This window comes from Dipodomys merriami, unplaced genomic scaffold, assembly GCF_024711535.1.
Source record: "Dipodomys merriami isolate MVZ:Mamm:240054 unplaced genomic scaffold, mDipMer1.0.p SCAF_1, whole genome shotgun sequence".
In the NCBI taxonomy this organism is placed as follows: Eukaryota; Metazoa; Chordata; class Mammalia; order Rodentia; family Heteromyidae; genus Dipodomys; species Dipodomys merriami.
The window spans coordinates 5816793-5842247 of record NW_027202270.1 but is presented as its reverse complement, the minus strand read 5'-3'; the positions used below and the strand labels follow the sequence as shown (position 1 = coordinate 5842247).

The 25455-nt window shown below is 50.7% G+C and overlaps 1 protein-coding gene across 1 annotated transcript; it reads left to right on the top strand.

Moving 5' to 3' along the window:
- Window positions 1–266: 266 nt before the first annotated feature.
- On the top strand, window positions 267–3346 carry Neu2 (neuraminidase 2). The gene is made up of 2 exons (XM_070021407.1): window positions 267–467; window positions 2408–3346. The coding sequence occupies exons 1-2, from the start codon at window positions 267–269 to the stop codon at window positions 3344–3346; spliced, it is 1140 nt and encodes a 379-aa protein (XP_069877508.1).
- Window positions 3347–25455: the final 22109 nt, after the last annotated feature.

Genomic DNA, 25455 nt, shown 5'->3' with positions numbered 1-25455 from the left:
TTGTAGCAAAATCCAAAACAAAATGGACTTTCCCACACCCTTGCCCCTAACCTCTGGAGCGGTCCAAGCCCCCTGGAGGCCTGTCCGCCATCAGGGAGCAGGGTCAGAGGATATAATGAGAGAGACAAAAGCCCAGAGACAGACCACCTGGACAGGCGTTGGCTAGCCTGCGGGTGAACGCCACCTGTCCTGATGGACAACTCTGGCCCTGGACGCAGAGCAACTACAGACACCGCATTCTCTCTCCTTGCCCAGCCCCTGGCGCCATGACAACCTGCCCGGTCTTGCTGAAGGAAAAAGTGTTCCAGACGGGAGCCCACTCCTACAGAATCCCAGCTCTGCTCTACGTGCCTCTGCAGAAGACCCTGCTGGCCTTCGCGGAACAGCGACTGAGCAAGAAGGACGAGCACGCGGATCTGATTGTGATTCGCAGAGGAAGCTACGATGAGACCACCAGACAAGTCCAGGTGAGGCAGAGCGAGGCCCTAGCCAGCCCACGAAGATGGCTCGGCACACACTCTGCTGGGGTGTGGAGTGGAACCAGGGCTCGATCTCACAGGACACAAGGGAGAGTCCATCCCTGGATGGCCAAAGTCTGGGGCAGATATAGAAAAGACACACTGAAGCCCAGGAGGGACCAGAGAACAATTTAAAAGAGGGGTGTGTGGAAGGGGCCCCTCGTGATCACCCCTCTGGACCTCACCTGCGTTCACCATGAGCAAGTCCTGATGGCTGTGTAACCTCCTCTATTGTACCATTGTCTGTGATTGCCAGCAGCCTTGAGAATCTGAGAGTAAATATGTAATCACAAAACTGGAGGGCGGGGGGTAGGCTTGGTGTGAAATTTACCTGGAGAGCTGGGGTTGAGGTGAGGGTGCATGTTTTAATAGTCCCAACTTGTAGATAAAGTGGCCAATATTGATATCAAGATTCCCTACATTGCCAAGTGCTAGAAGCTCAAGAGGATTATGGTTGGAAAACAATGTGGACAGGAAGGTCTGTCAGACTCTTATCTCCAATTAAATAGCAAAGGCCAGAAGTGAAGCTGTGGCTCAAGTAGTCGATTGCCAGCCTTGAGTGAAAGGCTGGAGTGCAGCAACAGGCCTGAGTTCAAGTTCCAGGATACTCTCTCTCACTCTCTCTGTCTCTGTCTCTGTCTCTGTCTCTGTCTCTATCTCTGTCTCTCTGTCTCTCTGTCTCTCTCTCTCTCTCTCTGTCTCTCTCTCTCTCTCTCTCTCTCTCTCTCTCTCTCACACACACACACACACACACACATATGCAAGCACATGCACATGTGGACAAGACCCAGGATTGGCCTTACATCTTTGAAGGCCTAATACTATTATTATCATGGTCAAGTTATCATGATGAGTGATGATAGCTAGTCAAAGCATGCAGGTACATAATACTTGTCCATACTCATAGGATTCAAAGCAAGTGGGCCTGGGTTCAGGACTTGGCTCCATCACTTAAGCAGAGAGCCTTGGGAAGTTCAACCACCTCATCCAGGCTTCCCCCAGGGTGAGACAGTGGGTATTAGACTTCTAGAACAGGGTCTGGGTATGAGGCAGATGGAACCCTTGTGTCAGGTATGATAGCCGTGGGCATTAGGAAAGCTCGGTACAAGTTCAATGTGAGCCTCAGTCTTCCTAGGATGTGTGAGCAGAGCACTGTGTAGAGAATGGGAGCTGATGGTCATCGTGCTGATCGGGTCAGTGTGGTTCCTACGAAAACGATCCTTTCAACAACACCTAACTGAGCCAGGCATTGGTAGCACACGCCTGTAATCCTAGCTACTCAGGAGGCTGAGATTTGAGGATCACAGCTCAAAGCCAATTGGGTCAGGAAAGTCAGTGAGATTCTTACCTCCAATTGACTACTTAAAAGCCAGAAATGGCACTGTAACTACAAATGGTAGAGCTCTAGCCTTGACCACAAAAGCTTGGGGATAATGGCTAGGCCCTAAGTCCAAGCCCCAGGAGTGAAGTGACAAAAACAAGCAAACAAAGCCCACAACCAGGTAGACTGGGCTGGTGAGAGAAAGGAGCGGGGGGGGGGGGGGGTAAAGGGGGGGAGCGGGGGGGGGGGAGACTGGGAGAGGCTCCCACCAGTGTCATCTTTGTGCCTTGGGTTCTGCAAGTGTACTTGGTGGCATCGGAAGTCACCGAGCCTTGTTTGGGGAAGATGGGGGGCCCTGGAGGGCCGGAGGGAGGCCCAGGCCCTGCAGCTTGGTAGGGAGCGCAGTGGTGAGTGAAGCGTCCCCATCAATGGCCTTTGATTCTGTCCCCATGAACTACTCCTTGCCCCCAAAGCCCCACTGGGCACGAGGCCTGTGATGGTGCCAGCTGAGTCACCACGGTGCCCTTTCCTCTCCCCTCTCCTCCCTCCCCGCCCTCCCCGCTTGCAGTGGCAGGACCAGGAGGTGGTGGTGGAAGCCCAGCTGGAGGGCCATCGGTCCATGAACCCGTGCCCCTTGTACAACGAGCAGACGGGGCTCCTGTCCCTCTTCTTCATCGCCGTCCAGAAGGAGATTTCTGAGCAACACCAGCTCCAGACCAGGATCAACGCCACCCGCCTGTGCCGGGTCGTCAGCACCAACCTCGGGAAAACCTGGACCCTCATGAAGGACCTCACAGACATAGCCATCGGCGAGGACCACCAGGACTGGGCCACGTTTGCTGTGGGCCCCGGACACTGCGTGCAGCTCAGCGACACACAGCGAAGCCTGGTGGTGCCGGCCTATGCCTACCGGAACCTGCCAGGGTTGGAGCGGCCCGTCCCCGCTGCCTTCTGCTTCATCAGCCACAACCATGGGGTGAAGTGGCAGAGGAGCGAGTTTTTGAGCGAGGAGTCTGGCGAGTGCCAGGTGGCTGAGCTGGGGTCGGAGGAGCGCACACTGGTGTACCTCAATGCTAGGAGCACGCGGGGAGCCCGGGTGCAGGCACAGAGCCAGGATCACGGCCTCCACTTCCAGCCTGCCCAGCTCGTGAGCCAACTTGTAGAGCCTCCACAGGGCTGCCAGGGCAGCGTGGTGAGCTTCCCCGGCCTCCTCCCGGGGCAGGGCGCCTGGGAAAGGTGGCTTCTCTATGTCCACCCCACAGATGCGCAGCGCAGGACCAACCTGGGTGTGTACCTCAACACACAGCCCCCAGATGCCACCACCTGGTCGGAGCCCACCCTGCTGGCCACTGGCAGCTGTGCCTACTCCGACCTGCAGTTTATGGGGCCCGGCCCCGACGGATCGCCGCTTTTCGGGTGTCTGTATGAGGCAAATAACTACAATGAGATTATTTTCCTCATGTTCACCCTCAAACAGGCTTTCCCAAGTATATTTGAGGGGAAGTGAGCCAGTCCCCTGGCCCCTTCTCTTCCCTTCCCCTCCCTTCCCCTCCCTTCCTCTTCCCTCTTCCCTCCTCTTCCCTTCCTTCCAAGTCCCTCTGGACCCGTCCTTTCCCTGTGAGTACAAGGGAAGGGCTGCCTCAGGGCTCTCTGCCTCCTTCCTCCTCCACTTTTCCAGAAGATTCTATTTGTAGCCTAGAATTTTTTTTTTTTTTTTGAGTTTTGAAACAAAACCGCTTTTCTCCAGCTCCTGTCAGGAAAGGTGGGCCACACAGCAGCTGTCGCTCTGCCCAGCGCCTGTCACGCTGCGGCTTCCGAACTTCTGTGGAGCGCTTGACAGATTCCTTAGTCCAGCCCATTTCTTCCCCCGAGATGTTCACTGTGTCCCTGGGGTGGGGGTGGGGAGCCCAAAATGTGAATTAGCAGAATGTGTGTGTGTGTGTGTGTGTGTGTGTGTGTGTGTGTGTGTGTGTGCACGCGTGCGCGCATGCAGCATGGAGAGCACCAATGCAGGGAGGAAAGGAAGGCTCTAGAACAATTAAGCCAACTTGAACAATTGTAGTCATTTCCCTGAGCTTTTGTGCTTTGGGGGGCTCTGTGTGTGTGTGTGTTTTGTTTTTTGGCTTTTGGTTTTTTTCAGGTTTTGTTGTTTTTTTGTTTTGTTTTTTGGCTCAAGTCTAGCACTCCACCATTGGGTCACAGCTCCACATCTGGTTTTCTGGTAGTTCACTGGAGATAAGAGTCTCTCAGACTTTCCTGCTCTGGCTGGCTTTGACCTGCGACCCCCAGAATTCAGCCTCCTTAGTAGCTGGGATTATAGGCGTGAGCCACTAGTGCCCGGCTTTAGAACACTTTGGGCTCAGTGACAACCATCGTGGAGAGGTTGGTGTCTTTGCCTGGCCAGGGTAAAGCTGGAAGCAGAGATCTGATTCTGGGTTCGGTTCCAGGCACTGCCCCCCACCAGGATGCCGCTTCTGGGATCTGACACAGCTGGAGAGAAGAGGGATTCAGGTCTGCGCTGGGGAGTCAGGGTCTCCTGCTTGGGGGCCACCTGCCTGGTGTCTCTTGCAGGTGTTGGGGTGAGCCTGCAGTCAGGCAGCAGACTCTGGACCAGCTTCAGTGAGTGACCCTTCCAGGTGTTATGCAAATCCAGGCACTCCCAGAGTGCACTGGGAAACTCCCGCTGATACTAGAGCAGTGAGCATTAGTAGAACTGCCTTGGCAAGGTGTGGGAAGGAGGGAGACCCACCCAGGACTGGCCTCACCTCCTGGAAGAGTCACCACCGGCTAAGGCCCGGTGGAGATGAGATGCAGGTAAAACCTGGCACCGGCCTCCCGAGGCAGACCATCAGACCATCAAGGGCTCCCTGGGGAGTTTTCTCTCCTTGACCAACTAATTCAGAAGCTCTGCAGAGCCAGGCATGGCGTATAGCATCTCTAGATTCCTTCTAGGTCTAGGCATGTGAAAATTCCAAAGTCTTCTGATTTAGATCAAGGTGAGAGAAGAGAGAAAAAGAAATAGGTGGAATAATTTCAAAATAGATTGCAGCTATGTTAGAAGATGGCAAAGGGAATCTCAATGAAAACTGTTGATTGGGAGGGAGGGAAGCAATAGGAAGGGGTTATTCTGATTAACGTATTGTATAGGCATGTCTGCAAAACACTCGGCACAATTATGCACACCTACAAATTGGGAGGGAGGACCAACGAATAGGAGGGTGAGTGAGGATGAATGTGATGGAAGGAATTCGTCTGCATATATGAAAATAGAACAATGAAACAGGGTGACATTGTTTTAAGGGGTGGGGGTGGGGAGAATAAAGGTGCAGGTCCATTTGATTGGGATACATTGTATGTGTGTGTGGTTATGCCACAATGAAACTACCCCCCACCCAGTGCAGCTAATGAATGCTAATAAAAATTCATTTAAAAGAGCAACAACTGATTCAAGTTGATAGCAGTACAGGTGAAATAAAAATCATCAATGGAGAAAAGAAACTTGTAATACATATATCTGAAAAAGACTGATTTCTAAAATATAGCAAGAGGGGCTGGGAAGGTGGCTCAGTGGCAGAGCGCTTGCCTTGCATGCATGAGGCCCTGGGTTCGATTCCTCAGCACCACATAAGAAAAAAGAAAAAAGCCGGAAGTGGCACTGTGGCTCAAGTGGTAGAGCGCTAGCCTTGAGCTGAAGAGCTGAGGGACAGCACCCAGGCCCAGAGTTCAGGCCCATGACCGGAACCCCCCCCCCAAAAAAAATAAATAAAATATAGCAAGAGTACGCACAAATCAACAACAAAAAAGACAATCCAATTTTTAAAAAATGCCAAAGGGCTTGAATCAGCATTTCACAAAAGAGAATATCATAAAGGCTGCTAAATGCATGGAAAGAAAACATTCAGAATCATTAGGAAAATGCAGACTAGAAGTAGAAGACGTCTATCCACCAGAAGATTAAAGGAAAAGGCTGACTGTAGCAAGTGTTGGCAGGGAGGAGGAGCCGTTAGAACTCGCATGAACTTCTATAGGAAGAGTCACTGGGACAAGCAGTTCAGAAAGCTGTTTGGAAGATTTCCTAAAAGTGAACATTCAAACTCTTCCCATGCGGTAACTCCCCTCTGAAGTAGACACTCGAGAAATATCCAGCCACGTATCTGCTAAAGGCACATACAAGTAACTCCAGCAGCTTTACCTGTAAAAACATTCAACTTAGAAAACCATGCATGCCCATTTAAGAAAAAATAGAATAGGCAATTCAATTAAGGAATATTTGTTCAACTGGAATATTATACAACAGGAAAGAATAACCTACTCCTCAACATAGGAGCAAAGATGTTTTCAGACTTTATGCTGAATGTAAGCAGCCAACACGGTACAATACTTGACCCTAATGTACACAGTTTCTACTTTCATCAAGTTCAAAACTGGACAAAACTAATTGGAACTTCAATCTGGATAGTGGCTACTGGGGTGGAGAGCCATTGCTGAGAGATGGCAAAAAAGACATTTCTAGGTGCTGGAGATGTTACATTGTGTGATCCCTGACCTAGTAATTCCATGTGCAGTATTTCACCAACTGGAATAAGACTTAAGCTTTGTGTACTTTATTACTTGTATGTTATACCTCAATAAAAACTAAAAGCTAAGCCAGGTGCTGGTGGCTCATGCCTGTAATCCTAGCTACTCAAGAGGCTGCGATCTGAGGATTGCGATTCAAAGCTATACCAGGCAGGAAAGTCTATGAGATTCTTTTTTTTTTTTTTTTGGGTCCGGTCGTGGGGCCTGAACTCTGGGCCTAGGCACTGTCCCTCAGCTCTTCAGCTCAAGGCTAGCGCTCTACCACTTGAGCCACAGCGCCACTTCCGTTTTTCTGGTAGTTTATTGGAGATAGGAGTCTCACGGTCTCTCCTGCCCGGGCTGGCTTTGAACCGCGATCCTCAGATCTCAGCCTCCTGAGTAGCTAGGATTACAGGCGTGAGCCACCAGCGCCCGGTTCCCTGTGAGATTCTTTATCTCCAATTAAACACCAAAAATCCAGAAGTGGAGCTGCGGCTCAAGTGGCAGAGTACTCACTTTGAGCCAAAGAAGCTCAAAACAGTGCCCAGGCCCTGAGTTCAAGCACCAAAGTTAAACATTAAAAGTTAATTAAAAAGCTGGGTGCCAGTGGCTCACGCCTGTAATCCTAGCTACTCAGGAGGCTAAGTCAGCTACTCAGGTTCAAAGTCAGCCCGGGCAGAAAAAGCTGTGAAACTCTTTTATCTCCAATAAACCACCAGAAAACCGGGGGTGGAGCAGTGGTAGAGCGCTTGGCTTGAGTTGAAGAGCTCATGACCAAAAGAAAAAAAATTAAATTAAAATTAAAGCTAAATTGACTAGTGGATTTACTAGTTTATCATTTTTTGTGCATTAACTTTTTGTGCATATGTATGTGGTGCTGGGATTTGAACTCAGGGCCTGGGTGCTGTCCCTGAGCTTTGGTGCTCAAGGCTCTACCAGCTGAACCGCAGCTCCATTTTTGTTTTTTTGTGCTTATTTGGAGATAAGAATCTCATGGACTTTCCTGCCTGGACTGGTTTTGAACTGTGATCTTCAGATCGCAGCCTCCTGAGTAGCTAGGAGTACAGGGGTGAGGCCCTGGTTCAAGTTTGACAGCATTGTATTCTATTGTTTTTTTTTTTAAATCTTGGAATGCAATTTTTAATAAATTTTATGTTTGGGAAGATTTTTAGATTTACAGAAAAATAGCAAAGACAGAACAAAGTGTTCTCTTAGCCCTGATGCTAAGGTCTCCTCTGATAACTACCGCCTATTCATCAAAGCGAAGATGCTACCTACCATGAACATTAACCTTCCTATTAACCAAACTCTGGATTCTTCAAATTTCCCAAGATTTTCCAGGAACACTCTTCATCTGTTTTAGGATCCAATTTAGGAAACATTTAGCAGGATAATTTTTACTGTAACAAATCTGTGTCTTAGAAACATATGTACAGAGGAGGGAGGAAAACAGGAGGGGGGTGGAGACAGACAAATGGAGGAAGAGCAGGCAAACCCAGTCATTACATTCAGTGTACATACATTATGTGGTGAGTTGAACTACGTAACTTAAGGGTAGGAATGGGTTTGGGAAAGCTAGGGGAGAACGAGGGAAGGGGCGACATTGATCAAGGTGCACGGTACTCATCATCTGACTTGTTGACATGAAACCCCTTTGCACAACTACTTAAAATATAAAGGAAACGTGTACACACTGATTGATGCACAGACCTAGCTGGCCCTCCCTTCCCTCACGTCTCCTGAAACCTGCTTCCACAAATCAAGGAGTGAATGCAGAGAATGTGTGCGCATGCCTAGACGGCTGGTGGACAAGGTTGAGAAGTAGTTAGGCCTCTGGAGCTCAGGATGGCGGCCCGCAGCACCAGGTCCTGCTTGTACAACACTGCTGGGTGATGCTGGGAGGTGTGAGTCCGGTGCCACTTTTCACTCACATACACACACACACACACACACACACACACACACACACACACACACACACAGAGCTACTAGGTGTTTAGTTTCACATCTGTGGGAGGGCTTGGGGGTCCTGTTTCTCACAGATTTGGAATGGAGGGCTGCTACCGCCTGCCTCTCTCCTCAGACACCATCTTTACTCTTCCCCTGTGGTGTGGAAGCCACCCAGGAGGGCAATGGGAAGCCTGGGAGTGGACACAGCCCCTGGGGTATCTGCCACTGGGGAGGGGAGCAGGGCCCTGACAAAGAGGCCCACCTTGTAACCACTGAAAGCTGGGAATGGTGCCTTCCATGGCAAAGAGACTGTGTAGCCGCGACTAGCCGAAGCTTGCGTTTGGCACTGAGTTAATCCGGTGGAACACACAGGTAAACACATGTGTGCTTGTGAGTGGAGGCAGAGGAGGTGAGGACTGGACAAGGAGGCCACATGGGCTCCGTGTAGCCAGCTTCTGTGGGCTGGCTTTGAGGATGGTGGCGGTGGCCAGAGTCACGAAAGGCATGGAATGCAGCTGCAGATGCAGAAGAGCAAGGAAGGGATCTGCCCAGAGCCTCCGGGGAGCCTGCCCCTGCAGACTCAGGAGGCCGAGTGTGGGCTTTCGCCCTTCCAGACTGTGAGAGGAGATGGTGAGCTGCTCTAACCAGCACAGTTATCTGCTATGTGGAGACCTTGGTGTGAGCGACATGACGTCAGCCTGATAGTAGGAACTGTCTGAAATTTGTCGAGGTAGAGAATGAGACTTCCAGAGTCATCTTCTGATGGAACTAACCCAGCCGTGCCAGATGTTCCTCCCCCCTAAAAACCAGTAATCATCCCACAGCCACACATGCACACACACACGTATGGTGCACATGTACTCATAATATGTGAACAGACACAACCACACATGTGTGATGCAGACATGTGTGCACAAAATGCTTGTGTGTGCATGCACATGAACATACATGCAGTCACATGGGCACAATACATGCACATACAACACAATACATGCATGCACAAATGCACACTTATACACTTATGTTTGATGCAAATGCTTGTACAAAGCCATGTGTATACACATGCTTGCATGAACAGATATGTGTGCACAAAATGCACTCATGTATACACCAATGGACACACGTGTACATACATACATGTGCAATAGAGATGTTCACAAATGCCCATGTGCATGCACACATGTTTACACACATGGACTTGCACAAATGTATATGCAGATGCCTATATACATGCATTATGTGTACACAAAGGTATTTGCACATACTTATGCTTGGGTGTATGCAGATACATGCACAAATGTGCATGTGTGTATACACATGTTTGTATATACATAGAACTTGTGCACAAATGAACATGCCCACGTGCATACTTCTATACATGCAGAGCCATGCACAAATGTACACAAGTGTGTGCTCACACTCATCACACATGCATGCTGTTTGCACATACATGCACGTGCACACTGGTGCACACTGACATACTCTCATGAAAAAAGAGTTCCTGCCCCTGGCCTCTCCTCTCTCAGTGATCACTCTTCTCGTTGATTCACGCCATGAAATCGTGCCTTCTAAACAGACCCCAGGCTGGATTCTTGTACTCAGCCCTTCCTGAAAATGTCCTGTAGTTCCGAGCCACAGGTCACTCTGCCCTTCCGCCATCTCCTTACCAGAGGAGGCGGTGACGGTGGCTTGGCTGTCAGCCCTGCTCTGTGGACACAAACGGTATCAAGAATTGAAATACATGCCGGGTGCTGGTGGCTCCCATCAGAAATCTGAGAAACTCAGGAGGCAGAGATCTGAGGACTGCAGTTCAAAGCCAACCCAGGTAGAAAAGTCTGAGCCTCTTCCCTCCAATTAACAGCAAAAAGCCAGAAATGGGGCTGTGGCTCAAGTTGCAGCCTGCCAGCCTTGAGCAAAAAGCTCTAAGGGATGGAGGTCAGCCAGGCCCTGAGTTGAAGTCTCATTCCACACCAAAAACAAAACTAAAGACCTAAGGTACAGATTTGCCCTCTCATGTCGACAGTCTAAGGAAGCAGTGACTGAAGGAGACAGAGCTGGAGGCAGTGCTCAGAGGCCCTGCCCTGCGTCCTGAAAACTCAGTGCAGCACCCAGCCGACCACCCACAGCTCACCCCAGTGATGGCAGGAAGGGAGCCAGGATTTAAAAGCGCTGCTCCAAGAAGAAAGAGGTGAGAAAGCTGACTGTACTTTTGGCAAGAAATCACTTTTTCAAGTTCCATTTTTATGCAGCTTCTAGAAAGGATTTCAAAGGGAAAAGTGCCAAACATTTGGAGGTATAAAGAATTAGGGGAAAAAATATCACCCAGAATCTCACTGCCCATGCTTTCTTCTGGTCTTTCACCTGTAGTATTTCCTTCACCTCCCAATCTAAGATCAGCCTGTACCAGGTACTGGTAGCTCATGCCTGTAATCCCAGCTAGTTAGGAGGCTGAGATCTGAGGATTATGGTTTCAAGACAACCTGAGCAAAAAAGTCTATAAGGCTCTTATCTCCAATTAGCTATCAAAAATAACAACAGAAACAGAAATGGAACTGTGGCTCAAGTGGTAGAGGCTAGCTTTGAGTGAAAAAGCTAAGGGACAAACTGGATACCTGTGCCTCAGACCTGCAATCTTATCTACTCAGGAGGCTGAGATCTGAGGATTGCAGTTCAAAGCCAGCCCAGGCAGGAAAGTGAAATGCTCATCTCCAAACACCAAAAAGCCAGAAGTCAAGCTGTGGTTCAAGTGGTAGAATGGTAGTCTTGAAGCAAAAAAAGCTCGGAAACAAAGCCCCAGGCCCTGTGACCAAGCACCGGTACCAGAACACACACACACACACACACACACACACACACACACACACACACACACACACACACACACACACACACACACACACACACACACACAAAGGGATAGCACCCGGGTCCTGAGCTCAAGCCTCAATACTAGCACAATCAATCAATTAATCAATTAATAAGCATGCTGCAAAATTGAAGTGGGAAAGAGCTTTCTTTCCTCATTTTCTCCATGTGATCTGCCCACAGAAGGTAATATGTCACACCATGAATTACTTAACCATTCAATGTTTAGTGTTTTTCTGTTCTAAATAACACTAAGGTTGAAACATCTTTGTGAGTAAATCCTGGTCTTTACTTGGGATTATTTGTTTCTATAAGTGGAATCATTTGGCAGTAAAAGAATCATTTGGAGGAAAAGATACACATTAGATCTCTTGAGATGTGTTCTTTGTGAATATAAAGCATAGCTCCCCATTATGAGTTTAAAAAGTAACCTGCAATGGACATTTTAAAATACTTCTGAACATCTGAGTTCCCAGAAATATTGACTGCATTCTTTCATTCCTAATCCATGGTTAGTGATCTCTTCTTTATAATCCAGAAAAAAACAGCAGAGGTATAACTGGGCATGGCTGGATCATGCTTGTAATCCTAGCTACTCGGGAGGCTGAGATCTGAGGGTCATGGTCTGAAGCCAGCCTGGCAGTGAAGTCCATAAACCTCTGATCTCCAGTTAACCAGCAGAAAGCCAGAAGTGGATCTGTGGCTCAAGTAATAGAGTACTAGTCTTGAGCCAACAAAACTTAGGGAACAGCATTTAGGCCTTGAGTTCAAGCCCCAGGACTGGCACCAACCTTCCTACTCTCCACCACCCCTAGAATAGACAAATAGGCAAAGTATCAGAATCACAGTATCCAAATGATATTGAAAAACTGCATCGCCTAGATTGCATCCTTTGTCTCTACAGTCTTGAAGAATGGGTCCATGGGTGGGGAAGGGGAAGCGAAATGGCAAAGATTTATTGAAGAAAAAGATAAGCACAGCTCTTGCAGGGAGAGGCTTTCCCAGGGTGCATGGTGCTGGGGTTGGTGAGGCGTCTCAGGGAGAGAGCTCATTGGACAGCCTGTGGGCCTTGTCAGTCTCCAGACCCAATCAGTGTCTGCACAGACAAGCTCTCTGTGCTCTGATTGGTTGTCCTTCCAGATCCAGTCAGTCCCGAAGTTCACATGCAAGTCTCCCTGGGGCAGTTGCCACTGGCAATGGGATGTCTAGAGGCTGGCACTTGAACACCGCTCAAGGCCAGGGTGAAGGATGCGGACCCTCTAGGCGGCTGGGGGGCTTTGCCTGGACTGAATTGCCTCGCCAGGCTTTTTTTTTTCTGTCCTGGGCATAACCTGCCTTTGTCAAGTGTTCAAACTGAGGCCTGGGAAGCTGGCTGGAAGTTCCACAGTCCAGAAGTTCAAGTCTCAGCCCCTGACTTCCGCCTCTTTCTCCTTCCTTCACCTTCCAGGGTGGAGGCATCCAGGCCCTCCCCTTGGTGCAAGGAGCCCAGAAGCTGCCCAGGTGGTGACTGTTACCTGGCCCTGTCGAGTGGAGCACTTCCCTTCTTCTAGACTATTCTGAGTGTGGCTTCCTAACATCCGGACCGCTTGGTTTTCCATGAGGCTCTAGATTCCAATCCACTAACTACATAGGATCTTTATTTTCTCTCTCCGTTAATCCAACTAGCAGACACGCACTAAAGACTCCTGCAATCTGTGCCACGTGGGAGGGAACCAACAGCCCCACCCCCACCTGCGTGCCTGGGGTTCATCCCTCCCCCATCTCTGGAAGTCACTGAATCAAGTGAGCAAGTCCACTGAATCTGTGAGCAAGTACCTCTGTAAGGTGCTGACTCAGCAGTATGGGAGGCCGGGGCGTGTGAGGGAGGTGAGTAGATCTGGAAAGGCTGAGAAGGCATGGAGCTGGAGGAGCTCCCCCAAGACTTGCAGGGGGCAAACCCAACAGGAGTTGGACGTGGCCAGGTGGCTGCCTTACATTTACATTCTGGAAAGATAAAGAACAGAGTTGAGAGCTGTGAGTGGGGTGGGAAGGAGTCTTGGGGGCGGGAGAGCTAGGGAAGGTCCTCTTGAAATAGCCCAGGGACAGTGACACAAGGGAGGCAGGCCAGGGCTGCAGGCCAGGCCCTCGGCATCACTGCCGGGGAGGAAGTGGTCCCTGGATGTGGGTGGTGAGGGAGGGGCCGGGGATGAGGATCTCGCTTGGTTTTAAGCTTGGAAGATTGCTGTTTGGTGGCAGTCATCTGAGTGGGCGATGCATGTGGAACAAGTTTTCGGTGTAAAGGTGGGAAAGGGAGATGAGCACATGTCAGCAGCGATGGGATTATTCACAGAGACGGCAGGAAGTGTGGAGAGTGCCAGAATGAAGTCAAGACTAGATTAAAAACTTGTGCTCAGCGCCTGTGGCTCACACCTGTAACCCTAGCTACTCATGGCGCTGAGATCTGAGGACCACAGTCCAAGGCCAGCTCAGGCAGGAAGGTCTGTGAGACTCTTGTCTCCCATGAACCAGCAAAAAAGCCAGAAGTGGAGCTGTAGCTCTAGTGATAGTGCACGAGCCTTGAGCCAAATAGCATAAGGGCAGCAGCCAAGCCCTGAGTTCAAGCCCCAGGACCAGCAAAATAAAACAAAACAAAGGGGCTGGGAAGGTGGCTCAGTGTAGAGCGCTTGCCTTGCATGCCCGAGGGCCTGGGTTCGATTCCTCAGCACCACATAAGCAAAAAGAAAAAAGCCGGAATTGGCGCTGTGGCTCAAGTGGTAGAGCGCTAGCCTGGAGCTGAAGAGCTGAGGGATAGCGCCCAGGCCCAGAGTTCAGGCCCCACGACCGGACCCCAAAATAAATGAATAAATGAATAAATAAATAAAAACAAAAACCCAGCTGGGTGCTAGTGGCTCACACCTGTAATCCTAATTACTCAGGAGGCTGAGAGCTGAGGATCACGATTCAAAGTCAGACTCTTATCGCCAATAAACGGCCAGAAACTGGAAGGAGGCCAGGTCTGGCCGGCGCCATATTGGCCACATGGTGGATGGTAGGGTCTGGCATCTTATCTTCGTGCTGGGGGAAGGAACCCCCACCCCATCACCTGCCTCCCCGATAGTGGGCGTGCTCTGACCCCTGGAGGCAGGGGCAGGCACTTGGCTGATAGGTTACTGAATCTGTCAGTCCAGTGCCTGGGGCTGGGAATTTCCTGAGGATCTGCCCCCTGCGCCCACCTGTTTAGGCCGGGACCAGCCTAGCCACGGGACTCCATGCCACGTGTGTCTCTGTGATTGTGTCCTGTGTCCTGTCTCCTGTCTCGTCTCCAGTCATCATGGAGTCCCCATTCAGCTCTCCATTGGAGCTGAATTGGCTTGTTGGTATTGTTCTTGTTATTGCTTTCCTCTTTAGCATGTTTTCTAGCTGGGTTATGAGTATTTGCATGCTGCAGGCCTTTGTAATAACTAGCTAGCGGCCTGCAGCCTGTTAACTGTATAATAAAGACTCCAGTATTAAGATGTGGCTTCTGGGATGATTTACCTTACAACAGTAGAGTGCTCATCTTGAGCTGAAGAGCTCGGGGGCAGCACCCAGGCCCAGAGTTCAAGCCGCACAACTGACAAAAAATAAAATAAAAAGTTAAAAAAAACAAACACTTCAGAGGCCACAGCTAGAGACGGAATCCCTCCAAGAGTGGAAATAGCTGAGGAAAAGGCCAAGCACAGCATCCAGGATAGGATGGTAAGAGAGGAAGGCTCAGGACTGAAGGAGACAGGAAGAGTTGGGAGGGAGGGAGAGGCCGCCAGGGTCCCCTTGGTGACCAATGGGTGAGATGAAGACCACGGGGGGGGGGGGGTTGGAGGTGTTGGTGGCACAGTAGAAGAGAATAATCCCAGCCACATGGGAAATGGTGGGGCCCTGGCTGAGGACAATTTATTCAGAAAGGCCTTCAGTGAAGGGGGGAGACAGGGCAACATCTGGCAAGAAGGGAGAGGCAGGGGCAGAGCTGAACTCCTGTCTTGACTAGTTTTGGGCTCTCGGTGGGGCCCAGGCTCCATCTCTACCATCTGCGGGTCTCTCTCTCTCCCCCTCTCCCTCTCTCCCTTTCTCTCTCTCTCCCTCTCTCCTTTCCTCCCTATCTCTTTCTCTCCCCTCCCTCTCTCTACCCTTGTGGCTGCCCCAAGGTTTGAACTCAGGGCCTTCAGCTTGTTTGCTGAAGGTTGAGCTACTGCTCTACTTTGGCTTTTTGCAGGTTAGGTTGGAAATGGAGTATCAATCCACTCTGGCTTTGAACTCTGGCCTTCCAGACCTCAGCCTTCTGAGCGGCTAAGATTACAGGCAGGTGCCCCCAAGTGCCCAGCTAGAAGTTTCTACTTCGCGGGCCTGGGAGGAGGCCTTCCATATTTACAGCCAAGCCTCAGGATCTTGCGCAGGTTGGCTTTTAATTTTTATTCCGCATCTAGGATGGGGGAAGGAGTGGGGAGAGGGGAGACGGACAATCTCCAGGAAGCAAGAAGCTCTGGGAAGCTGTCCCAGCCAGGCGGCGAGCAAACTTGGGTGATCAGCCTCAGGAACAGTTGGAGATGAATGGCACCCAGCCGGTGGAATTTGTTATGTGGCCTGAGTTGACAGGTGCCCACTGCCTGCCAGGTGTTAGGGGGTGAGAGGGGGCACAGAGGACCCTGCACGTCACGGGGTGAGAGGCTCTGCCGGCTGTGCAGGGTGGAGGGGCACAGAGAGAGCTGGCAGCTGGCAGACTGATGTGTGTCTCCAGCAACCTGCGAGATTGGAACAGCCAGAGGAGCGGAGAACCAGCCCTGGTGTGGGTGTGTGGGGCTCATCAACTGGTCAGCATATAATCAGGCCAACCTAGCACCCAGCCAGCAGGAGGCTGGGGCCGCATGGGGGAGGAGGGAGAGGAGAAGTGGAGGGGTGAGTCTGGGGAGGACAGGCAGAGGGAACCAAGTTGGAAGCAACAGTGTGTGTGTGTGGGGGGGTGGCATCTGTTTTAGGAGAATCCTGGCTGAGGAGGTGAAGAGGAATGGAACGTGAAGTCGGGAGGATGTGGCACGCAGGCACCATGGAAAGCCAGTGGCTGCTGGCAGGGAAGGTGGTAAGGAAGCGCCTAACAAGGCAGGTTGTAGTGATTCACGCTTGGGAAGTGCAGGGGAGGGAGGGAGGTGGGAGGTGGGGCAGGTAGGAGGAGGGACGCTGGCGTGGGCGTGGCAGCCTGGCAGATGACCTCCCACCCCCATCCTTACCCCTGCCCCAGGCTAAGCTCAGGACCCCAGTTGGGTGAGTCTCAGGATAGAAAGCTGATGTGTCTAGAAGTTTGCACCGCAGCCTGGCATGTTGCTTGCTTCACAGGCCAGCTATGGGCTCAGGAAAACAAAGATGGAGTGAACACTTCCAAGAGTATGTCAGGTCAATCTCTTTTGTGCAGAGCAAGAGACACACACAGGTCGCTTTCTAGAAAGCGGGTATGTGCATTTCCTTAAAAAATACAAATCATAACAGAAATGCAAGGCAGACTTCTTTCTTCACTACATACTAAGTGGTAGAAGTCAAGAATTCTTTTGAAACACCTCCAGGCCTGTTGGTAAAAAATCGGTTTCAACACTGGGTCCTGATATTCTACAGGACTCCGGCATTCACACGCAGTGAGGCCAAAGGAGGATCCCCATGGGAGAGGAACACAGAGGCGCGGTGCCCACGCGCTTCTATCCTATAACATAATATTTATCAAAATAAACTCCGGGAAATGGAAACAAGAGGTTATTTCCATTGTTCTTTTTGTCTCGTTTGCTGATTTAATCTGTCTTTGGGAGGGTGAGGGGGGCACAGAACTGGAAGGGCAGAGGCTGAGCAAACGCAGCAGTGATACCAGATACTCTGTGGAAAATGAACTATATACAACTTGTAGGTGGGAACAGGAGGGAAAAACTGGGAGCGCGTGAGGGAAGGGTGACACTGTCCAACAAGCAATGCACCTTAGCCAGCGCCAGGGGCTCACACCTGTACTCCTAACTACTCAGGAGGCTGAGGTCTGAGAATCGCAGTTTGAAGCCAGCCTGGGCAGAAAGTCTCCAGACTCATCTCCAATTAACCACTCAAAACTGCAAGTGGAGCTGTGGCTCAACGTGGTAGAGCACTAGCCTTGGGCAAATGAGCTCAGGGATAGCGTCCAGATCCTGAGTTCAAGCCCCGCAATGACCAAGACAAAAAAGCAAAAAAAGGAAATGTTCTCTTTACCTGACTTATGTAACTGTAACGCCTCCCCCCCCCCGCCCCCGTATATCACCTTTATGGTAATAATTTTTAAAGTGAAAAGCAAGTGTTTCATAAGGTGGGTATGTTAGTCAGCTTTCCTTCAGTGTGATGAAATGCCAGTGATAACCAGCGTATAAGGAAGAAAGGTCTGTTCTGCCTCGTGGTCTTCGAAGCCTCAGTTCACAGTCACTTCACCCTGATTCTTTGAGCTTGTCATGACAGCACGTCCAGACAGAAAATGATGCAGATCTGTTCACTCAGGAGGCCTCGCCTGGAAGGCCCTAGCCTGCCCCTCTCTCTCTAGAAGCAAAGAGAGAATGAAAGAGGGGAGGGCCCCAATATCACCAAATGCATATGTCCTAACTACCTTCCAGTGGACCTCAGCCGCATCCCGCTGTACCGTGGGCTCGAGATTGAGTCTTTGACACGTGACCCTCAGAGCACAGCCAAGATCCGAAGTAGCGCAGCAATTCATCTCTTGAAGTTGGACGCTCCCTAATTGTCCTCTAGGTCTAAGGAAATGGGAAGGCCAAGGCGCCGCCACAGGGGGACACGGTGCAACTACCACAAAAGACAGTGCGCGGAATTAGACAAAACTCAAACACGTCCTCAGCCCTGGACTCCCACTTCTCGGCTAGGGACTTTTCTTACAGAAATACTGACTAGAAACTGGAAACAACCTAAGCATTCCTCAATAGGAGGTGGGAAAAGTGCATTATGTAATGGCAGACAATAAATAGGCTGTGTCTCTAAAAGAAAGCAGAAGATGGCAAAAAAAAAATAAAAGTACCTTTGTGAAATGTTCATAAATATTATTAAGTGAAAAAAGCAAGGTGCCCAACAGGGAGAAAAGGAGAAAGTTGTTTTTAATGTACTATGTGATTTTTTTTGTTTCTTTTGTATGTTCTTCCCCCTGTGGTATATCCTCTGTTATTGTGTTTGATTTTGGTATCCTGGTATTGTATATACATTTATTGGAATTAAGGAAGGGAAGTGAAGGAAGGAAGACAGAGCTTGCAAAAAAAATAATAATAATGTTGTAGCCAGGCATTGGTGGCTCACACCTGTAATCCTAGCTACTCAGGAAGCTGAGATCTGAGGATCCTGGTTCAAAGTCAGCTTGAGAAGGAAAGTCCATGAAACACTTATCTCCAGTTAATCACTAGGAAACCAGAAGTGGCGCTGTGGCTCTAGTGGTAGAGCGCTCGCCTTGAGCTGAAGAGCTGAGGGACAGCGCCCAGGCCCAGAGTTCAAGCCCCATGACTGACAAAAATACATAAATAATGAAAAATAATGTATACTCACAGAAAGTTATAGGACATCGCATAAAATGTTGCCCATGGAAAAAAAGGAGCTACAGTATAGGTTTCCAGGAGTATTTGCTCTGCACTGCAATCTATAGCCTGCATGTAGTGGTTCCTGATGAAAAGGAAAGATTTCAGCTTGGTGGCTCTTGCCTATAATATCAGCTACTCAGAAGTTTGAGATCTGAGGATCAGGGCTCAAAGTCATCCCAGGCAGGAAAACCCATAAGATTCTTATCTCCAGTTAAACACCAAACAGCCAGTAGAGGTGTGACTCAAGCAGTAGAGTGCCAGCCTTGAGCAAAAAAGTTAACGGACAGTGCCCAGGCCCTGAGCTAGCACACGCACACAAAAGCTTTTTCCAAAAATCAGCCTCTTCCTTAGGAATTTTAAGAGATATTTGTCGGGACTGGGTGAATTGTTTTTCTGGGGTGCAACCAGTCACCCACACAAAGCCAAGCCCTTGCAATAGAATTCAATACCTACCATCCCAAACTGGACTGTCCTTTGTTTAAAGCTTTATTATTATAAAAATAATACGTGGGCAGGAAAGGAAATCCATCCACCTGACTCACTCTGTTCATCGCATTTTTCTGGGATGGAGGTTTTTTCCATAATTGGAATCATAATGTGTCTCAAATTGGTTCCCTTTTGCATTTAGTTATTGTATTATAAGTATTTCCCCATGTCTTGACACAAGTTGTGGCTCTGTCTCTCCCTCAGCTAGCTCCTCTCACATTCGATTCTACTTCTTGCCACCGTTTCAATCCAGTGGCTTTTCTGGCATCTTTGGTGTCAGGGCAGAGCTGCTCATGGCCAGACTCTTGGTATTCTTGATGTTATAGAGTGCATACATGACACAAGCCCTCTGTTTACAGATGGAGGCCAGAGTTCAAGGCGCCCCCTGGTGGTCTGGAGCGGCAAGGCTCCGGTCCTGATGGGGGCCTGTTAGGTATTATGTAAGGTCACATCCTCTATCACCTCTTGGCAGATACAAACTGAGCCTTGGAGATGCTTGAGGTTAGTGTCAGAGCTGGGGTGCAGCCTGGCCTTTCTCTTGCATGTGTAATTCCAGCTCTGCAGAAAAGAGTTCTTCAAAGCATAGAGGGGAAACTGGGCAAATTGAGAAACCCCCTTCCCACCCTCCCCCCCATACCTCCCAACTTCCTGGTGCTAGAAGCCCTGGAAGCCAAGGCCCAGAGGCCCACTGAAAGGCTGGGGAAGGCCAGAGTGTCACTCCACGGACTGACTCTGGTGGCCATCTATCTCAGTGCCTGAGTGGATCCAGAAGGGCTGCTCCACAGATGCTGGCGGCAGAAATGGGGGGGGGGGGAAATGGATGCACCATCAGGAGAGCCAGGTGTCCTGACAGAACTCAGGAAAAACAACTGGGAAGGGATGCTGGGGGTGTGGACAGAGGGAGAGACAGAGCTGGATGGAGGAACAGAGGAGGAGAGGTCTCCTGCCTTCCTGACCAGCAATCGGGGTTCCCCATCTCCATCAGTGTGCAAGCTGGGCACCACATCTCCAGGTGGGTCAGTGTGTGGGCTTGTCACCAGGGGCTGGGACCCATCTTCTGCTCCTACTCCTCATGGTGGCCTTGGAGTTGGGAGGGGCTAATGGGGAAGAGGAAGACAAACAGATGCCAAGTGCAAGGCACCCAGTCCTGCCTGGGTTTCCATAAGGACCGTCTTGCTGTTAGGAAGCAGGAAGCAGAGGCTGATGCCTGCTCCGGACTCCCTGCACTGGGATGGGCGGTCTTAGCCACTGGCTCGCTGCATCATTACCGACACCTCTCACTTCTCCAGAGCAAGATAGGTTTTTCTCAGGTGTTGGGTAAAGGGACATTCACTCCTGATTACACCAGCTAGGGAGCAGCATCCCAGTGTCACAGGCCAGCACACAGTCATTTGATTAGTTGGAATCATCCAGAGAAACAGAGCCAATCAGATCTATGTGTGCAGTCACGTGCTGCTTATCTGAGAGGGTATGCATTTGTCATTGTGTAAATGTTATAGGACATGCTTACATGAGCATAGAATGTGGTCCGTTACACACCTAGACTGTGCGCAATAGCCTATGGGTCCTAGAGCCACGATGAACAAAACAATATGAGATTAAATCGACACAAGAGAAAATAAGGAAGCCAAGAGATGCAGTGAGAAGAAAAGTGGGAGGATTGAGGGTCGTAGGGATGGCTCAAGTGTAGAGCACCTGCCTGGCAAGGGCAAGACCCTGAGTTTAAACCCTAGTGCTGAAGAGAAGGAAGGAAGGAAGGAAGGAAGGAAGGAAGAAGGGAAGGAAGGAAGGAAGGAAGAAGAGAAGGAAGGATGGAAGGAAGAAGGGAAGGAAGGAAGAAAGAAAGGAAGGAAGGAAGGAAGAAGGGAAGGAAGAAGGGAAGGAAGGATGGAAGGAAGGAAGGAAGGAAGGAAGGAAGAAGGGAAGGAAGGAAGGAGAGAGAGAACAAAGAGAAAATGGGAAAAAAAGAAAAAAGAGAGAGGCAGATAAAGAGACAGAGAAAAGAGAAAACAGAGAGACAGCAAGAGAGGCCGTTTTTATAAGCAGAGTGCATGCACTATAAAATAATGATAGCAGCCAAGCGCCGGTGGCTCACTCCTATAATCCTAGCTACTCAGGAGGCTGAGATCTGAGGATCACGGTTCAAAGCCAGTCTGGGCAGGAAAGTCCGTGAGACTCTTATCTCCAATAAACCACTAGAAAACCGGAAGTGGTGCTGTGGTTTAAGCGGCAGAGCGCTGGCCTTGAGGTGAAGAGCGCAGGGACAGCGTCCAGGCCCAGAGTTCAAGCCCAAGACCAACCAAAACAAAACAAAACAAAACAAATAAAATAATGATAGCAAATGCAGAGACCAGTAGGGCAGTTGTGGTCATTATGAGGTGCTCTGTGCTGCGCATGTTCACATGGACTGTGTGCAGTTGTTTGCACCAGCATCAGCCCCCTCCTGGGAGAGACGATCGTGCTGTGCCATTGGAAAGCCTGGGACCACTTTCCAGCTCCCTTATAAGCCTACGAAGCCCCCTTCGGGCTGCGGTATGACCGCTGATCGGCTTCTCACATGGCTCCTCGCTGTTTTCAGGTGTCACTTCTGTAGCTGAGGGATTCCTGGAAACTCTCAGGAGGGAACTGTGGAGTCCGTGTGTCACAGTTCATCTCCAGCAGAAACAAAACCTGATGGTTCTGGAATTCACGCCTGGAAGGGCCGTTTTGCTCCAGGACGGCCAGGTAAGGATCTTAAAACTGGGCTTACAGTCCAGCTTTGGGGGAGATGTGGCAGACTGCAAAGTGAAGTCCTATACAATCAGGCACCGTGAACAGCCCGGGGCCTTTGCACAGCCTGTGCACTGCCGTATTGTATGCGGTACGTGTTCAGGTTTGTTGTCCAGAAAACCAGGTGACAAAATCACCTAATGGTACTTTTTTTCCCCCTGGAACTTGTTGAGGCGTACATGACTGTACTACACACACACACACACACACACACACACACACACACACACACACACACACACACACACTCACACGGGGTGTGTTTAAAGCCTGCAAAGGAAACTTACTCTTAACACAGCTCTGGGCTGTTTTGCCTGGTGCTTTCAGAAGTGGCCCAGTGCCCATGACTGAGGCCTGCCAGACCACCCCAGATTCCCAAGAAATTTCCATCTCCCTCCAGGGCTGGGGATGGACCATGGCTGGCAGTGCCATGGGGCGGGTCCCCTTTGGTCTAGCCCTGAGCCCACACGAGCCCTGACCTTATTCTCCCTCTCAGCTGCTTTCCAAAATCTCTGCCCCACATGTGCAGTTACCCAGCTGCCTCCAGGAGCACCGAGACCCACTCACCCTATGAGATCATCCCGCGAGGTGGAGTAAGGCGCTTGGGGAGCAGCTGGGGAGCAGGTCACTCCTGAGCAGGGCTGAGCGCTGAGGGCGGCTGGGATGATGGTGGGTGTCCTTCATCCTCTGTGCTCCGGGTCGCCCCTCTCCCCGCTGTGAAGGTTCCAGATGTCAGATAGCCACAGATGTTCCAGTCAGCACCCTGTCCTGTGGGGCCTAACGTCATGCCAAGTCCAGAATGAGCATTTCTGAAGAATGGGGTTGCCCTTGTGTGGGAAGCCAGTGAACCGCCAGCCATGGTACATGAGGTGGAAATCTAGGAATGCAGTGATAAGGCCTAACAAGCAACTATGCCTGGACAACGTGTGTTCTATGTGCAAGCGCTATAGTTCACAGTGACAAACTGAATATTAGAGGCTCACAAATTATGATTCACCTTTTCTTGCCTGCTCCAGGTAGAATACGCTTTAATGGCTGTCAACAAGGCGAAGGAGCAACCTTGGAGGGTGTTGTGGGAGCTACCAGTGAATTCATGGCGCAGAGAAGTGCAGAGGGCAAGGCTCCACGTGATCTCAGGGCCGTGGGCTCGGCAGAGTCGTGGGTTGTGAATGCTTCCAGCCTGCTGCCCTCAACTCTGCAGGGACACAGAGCCAGCCAGGACGGTGCATTTGATGACGAAAAAACCATGAGGACATGGCGGCTGAGCCAGAAGGAGAAGACAGGGCAGAGACCTCATGAGATCCCTGTGCAGGCCGACTGGATGTCCAGCATGCGTGGATTGACCTCGTGCCTGCCATTACTATAGATCTTCGCTGCCCAGTCACTGTACCTCATACGGTTCCATGGACTTTATAACATATGTCCATTAAATTATTGAAATAGACAAGGATCCTGCTCTGCCTCTCCCTCCCCTCCCCCCCATGACCTAGGCTTTACCTTCCATTAGAGCAACACTGTTGGGGGTTTTCTGGAAGTAGAAGGTAGGAACAGGAGACAAGAAAGCCACCCATGTTCATGACACAGGCACGTGGGTAGGGTAGGAAGTGAGCATAGCAATGGGCCTTAAAAGGCCCAGAAGCAGGCTGGGAAGGGGGCTTAGTGGTAGAGTGCTTGCCTAGCATGCATGAAGGCCTGGGTTCAAGTCCTCGGTATCACATACACAGAAAAAAGCCAGAAGTGGTGCTGTGACTCAAATGGCAGAGTACTAGCCTTGAGCAAAAGAAATTCAGGGACAATGCCCTGGCTCTGAGTTCAAACCCCAGGACTGACATAAAAAAAGGGCCCAGAAGCCTTTGTCCCGTGGATCATGCATGTGTTATGTGCATGCCAGGCCACCTCACTGGGCTGGAAAGTAAAGAGAGTGGAAATGGGGGCAGGGAAGAAGCAGTGGAAAGCTGAGGGCAGGGGGTGAAGGGAACGATTCTGTATGAGGCATCTTGCCATAAGAACCAGGATTAAACCAGGCATAGTAGCACACACTTGTAATCCAAGCACTTAGGAGGCTCAGGCATGAAGATCGCAAGTTTGAGGCCAGCCTGGAATACCTAGCATGTTCCAAGCCAGCCTGGGCAACAGAGCAAGACCCTGTGTCTCTCAATTTAAATCAAGAGAACTTAAAAACTGGTGAAGACTGCAAATGGTGCCTGCTGATGGGCCCTGGAGGCTTTGCGGCTGACGGCAGTGAATGGCTCAGCAGAGCTGTGGGGAACGAGGAGGGGGCACATGACAGGTGGCTGGAATGGGGCAGGAGAGGGACACCGAGGCACGGGGCAGACATGAGAGGCCTCCACACTGGGCTTCCTGCAGAGCTACCTTTTGGGGGCCAGCTGGCTAGAGAAGGACAACATATGGGACCCAATTCTTGTCCCCACGCCTGGCACAGGGCCTGGCCAGGGGACCCCCGTGGAGGGCGCTCTGCTGTGGGTGGAGGCATAGGGGTTTATTCCGGAGTGACCACAGCACAACTCCACACACTGGAGTTTGCTCCAGAGCCACATCTTTCGAGTTAGAGAAGAGGAAACCCAGGCTGAGAGAGATAAGAAGCTTGCTGGAGCTCCGCAGGCTGGAGTGGAGCTGATGTCTATCTCTGGGGTTGCACTCACGTCCTGGGGCCATGGTTTCTGCCGCGGGCCAGGGCTGATCAAGGGCTAAGGATAGCCAGCTCCGGGGTCCCAGGGGACAGGGTCCACCCTGCAGCCCTCAGAACTCTGCGTGTGGCCTTTGTGCACTGAACAGATGTGCCCAGGTCTGACCGGTCGCTTGAGACTGTCACAACGCAGGAACGCAGGACTCTGGAACAATCCTTGTCCTTGATCGAGTGGCTCACTTGTCCGTGAGTCCTTCCCTGAGGCTGGTTTCCTGTGTGCCCAGGAGAGGCCCAGAGGAAGCCCCAGCCTGCGCTGAGGAGAGATGGACGTGTCCAGCTGTCCAGGCTCCCTGCGTGGGTCAGCCAGGTACAGGAAAGGAGGACAGGCTGTTCCAGGCGACACGTAACTGAGTCACAGAACTGTCCCCGGGCTCTTGGCATAGTCAGGAGGGGGCAGCCACAAAACTCTCCCAACACAGCGATGGTGGGGTCTGGATGCATCCCATCATGCTCTGCTCTGGAGACAGACCTTAATCTGAATGAAGACACAGAGTCGTGGAAGTGGACCAGAAGGCTGAGTTGTGGAAGTGGACCAGAAGGCTCAGGGCACGACCGTTTCACGGGGGCCTCCACCCAGGCCTCCGATGGCAACTTTCTTTGACCCATCTCTGCCTCACCCACTCAGGGCTAATCCTTGAGCCAGGCAGGACTGCTGTAGATGCTGGAAGCTTCTGGAGACTGCAATGAACAAGAAGACAA

Bases quoted from the DNA above. Each gene is read 5' to 3' on its own strand.
- Neu2 (XM_070021407.1), top strand. From the start codon at position 267: ATGACAACCTGCCCGGTCTTGCTGAAGGAAAAAGTGTTCCAGACGGGA. The intron at 468-2,407 runs GTGAGGCAGAGC...CCCCGCTTGCAG, and splicing joins AGACCACCAGACAAGTCCAG to TGGCAGGACCAGGAGGTGGT.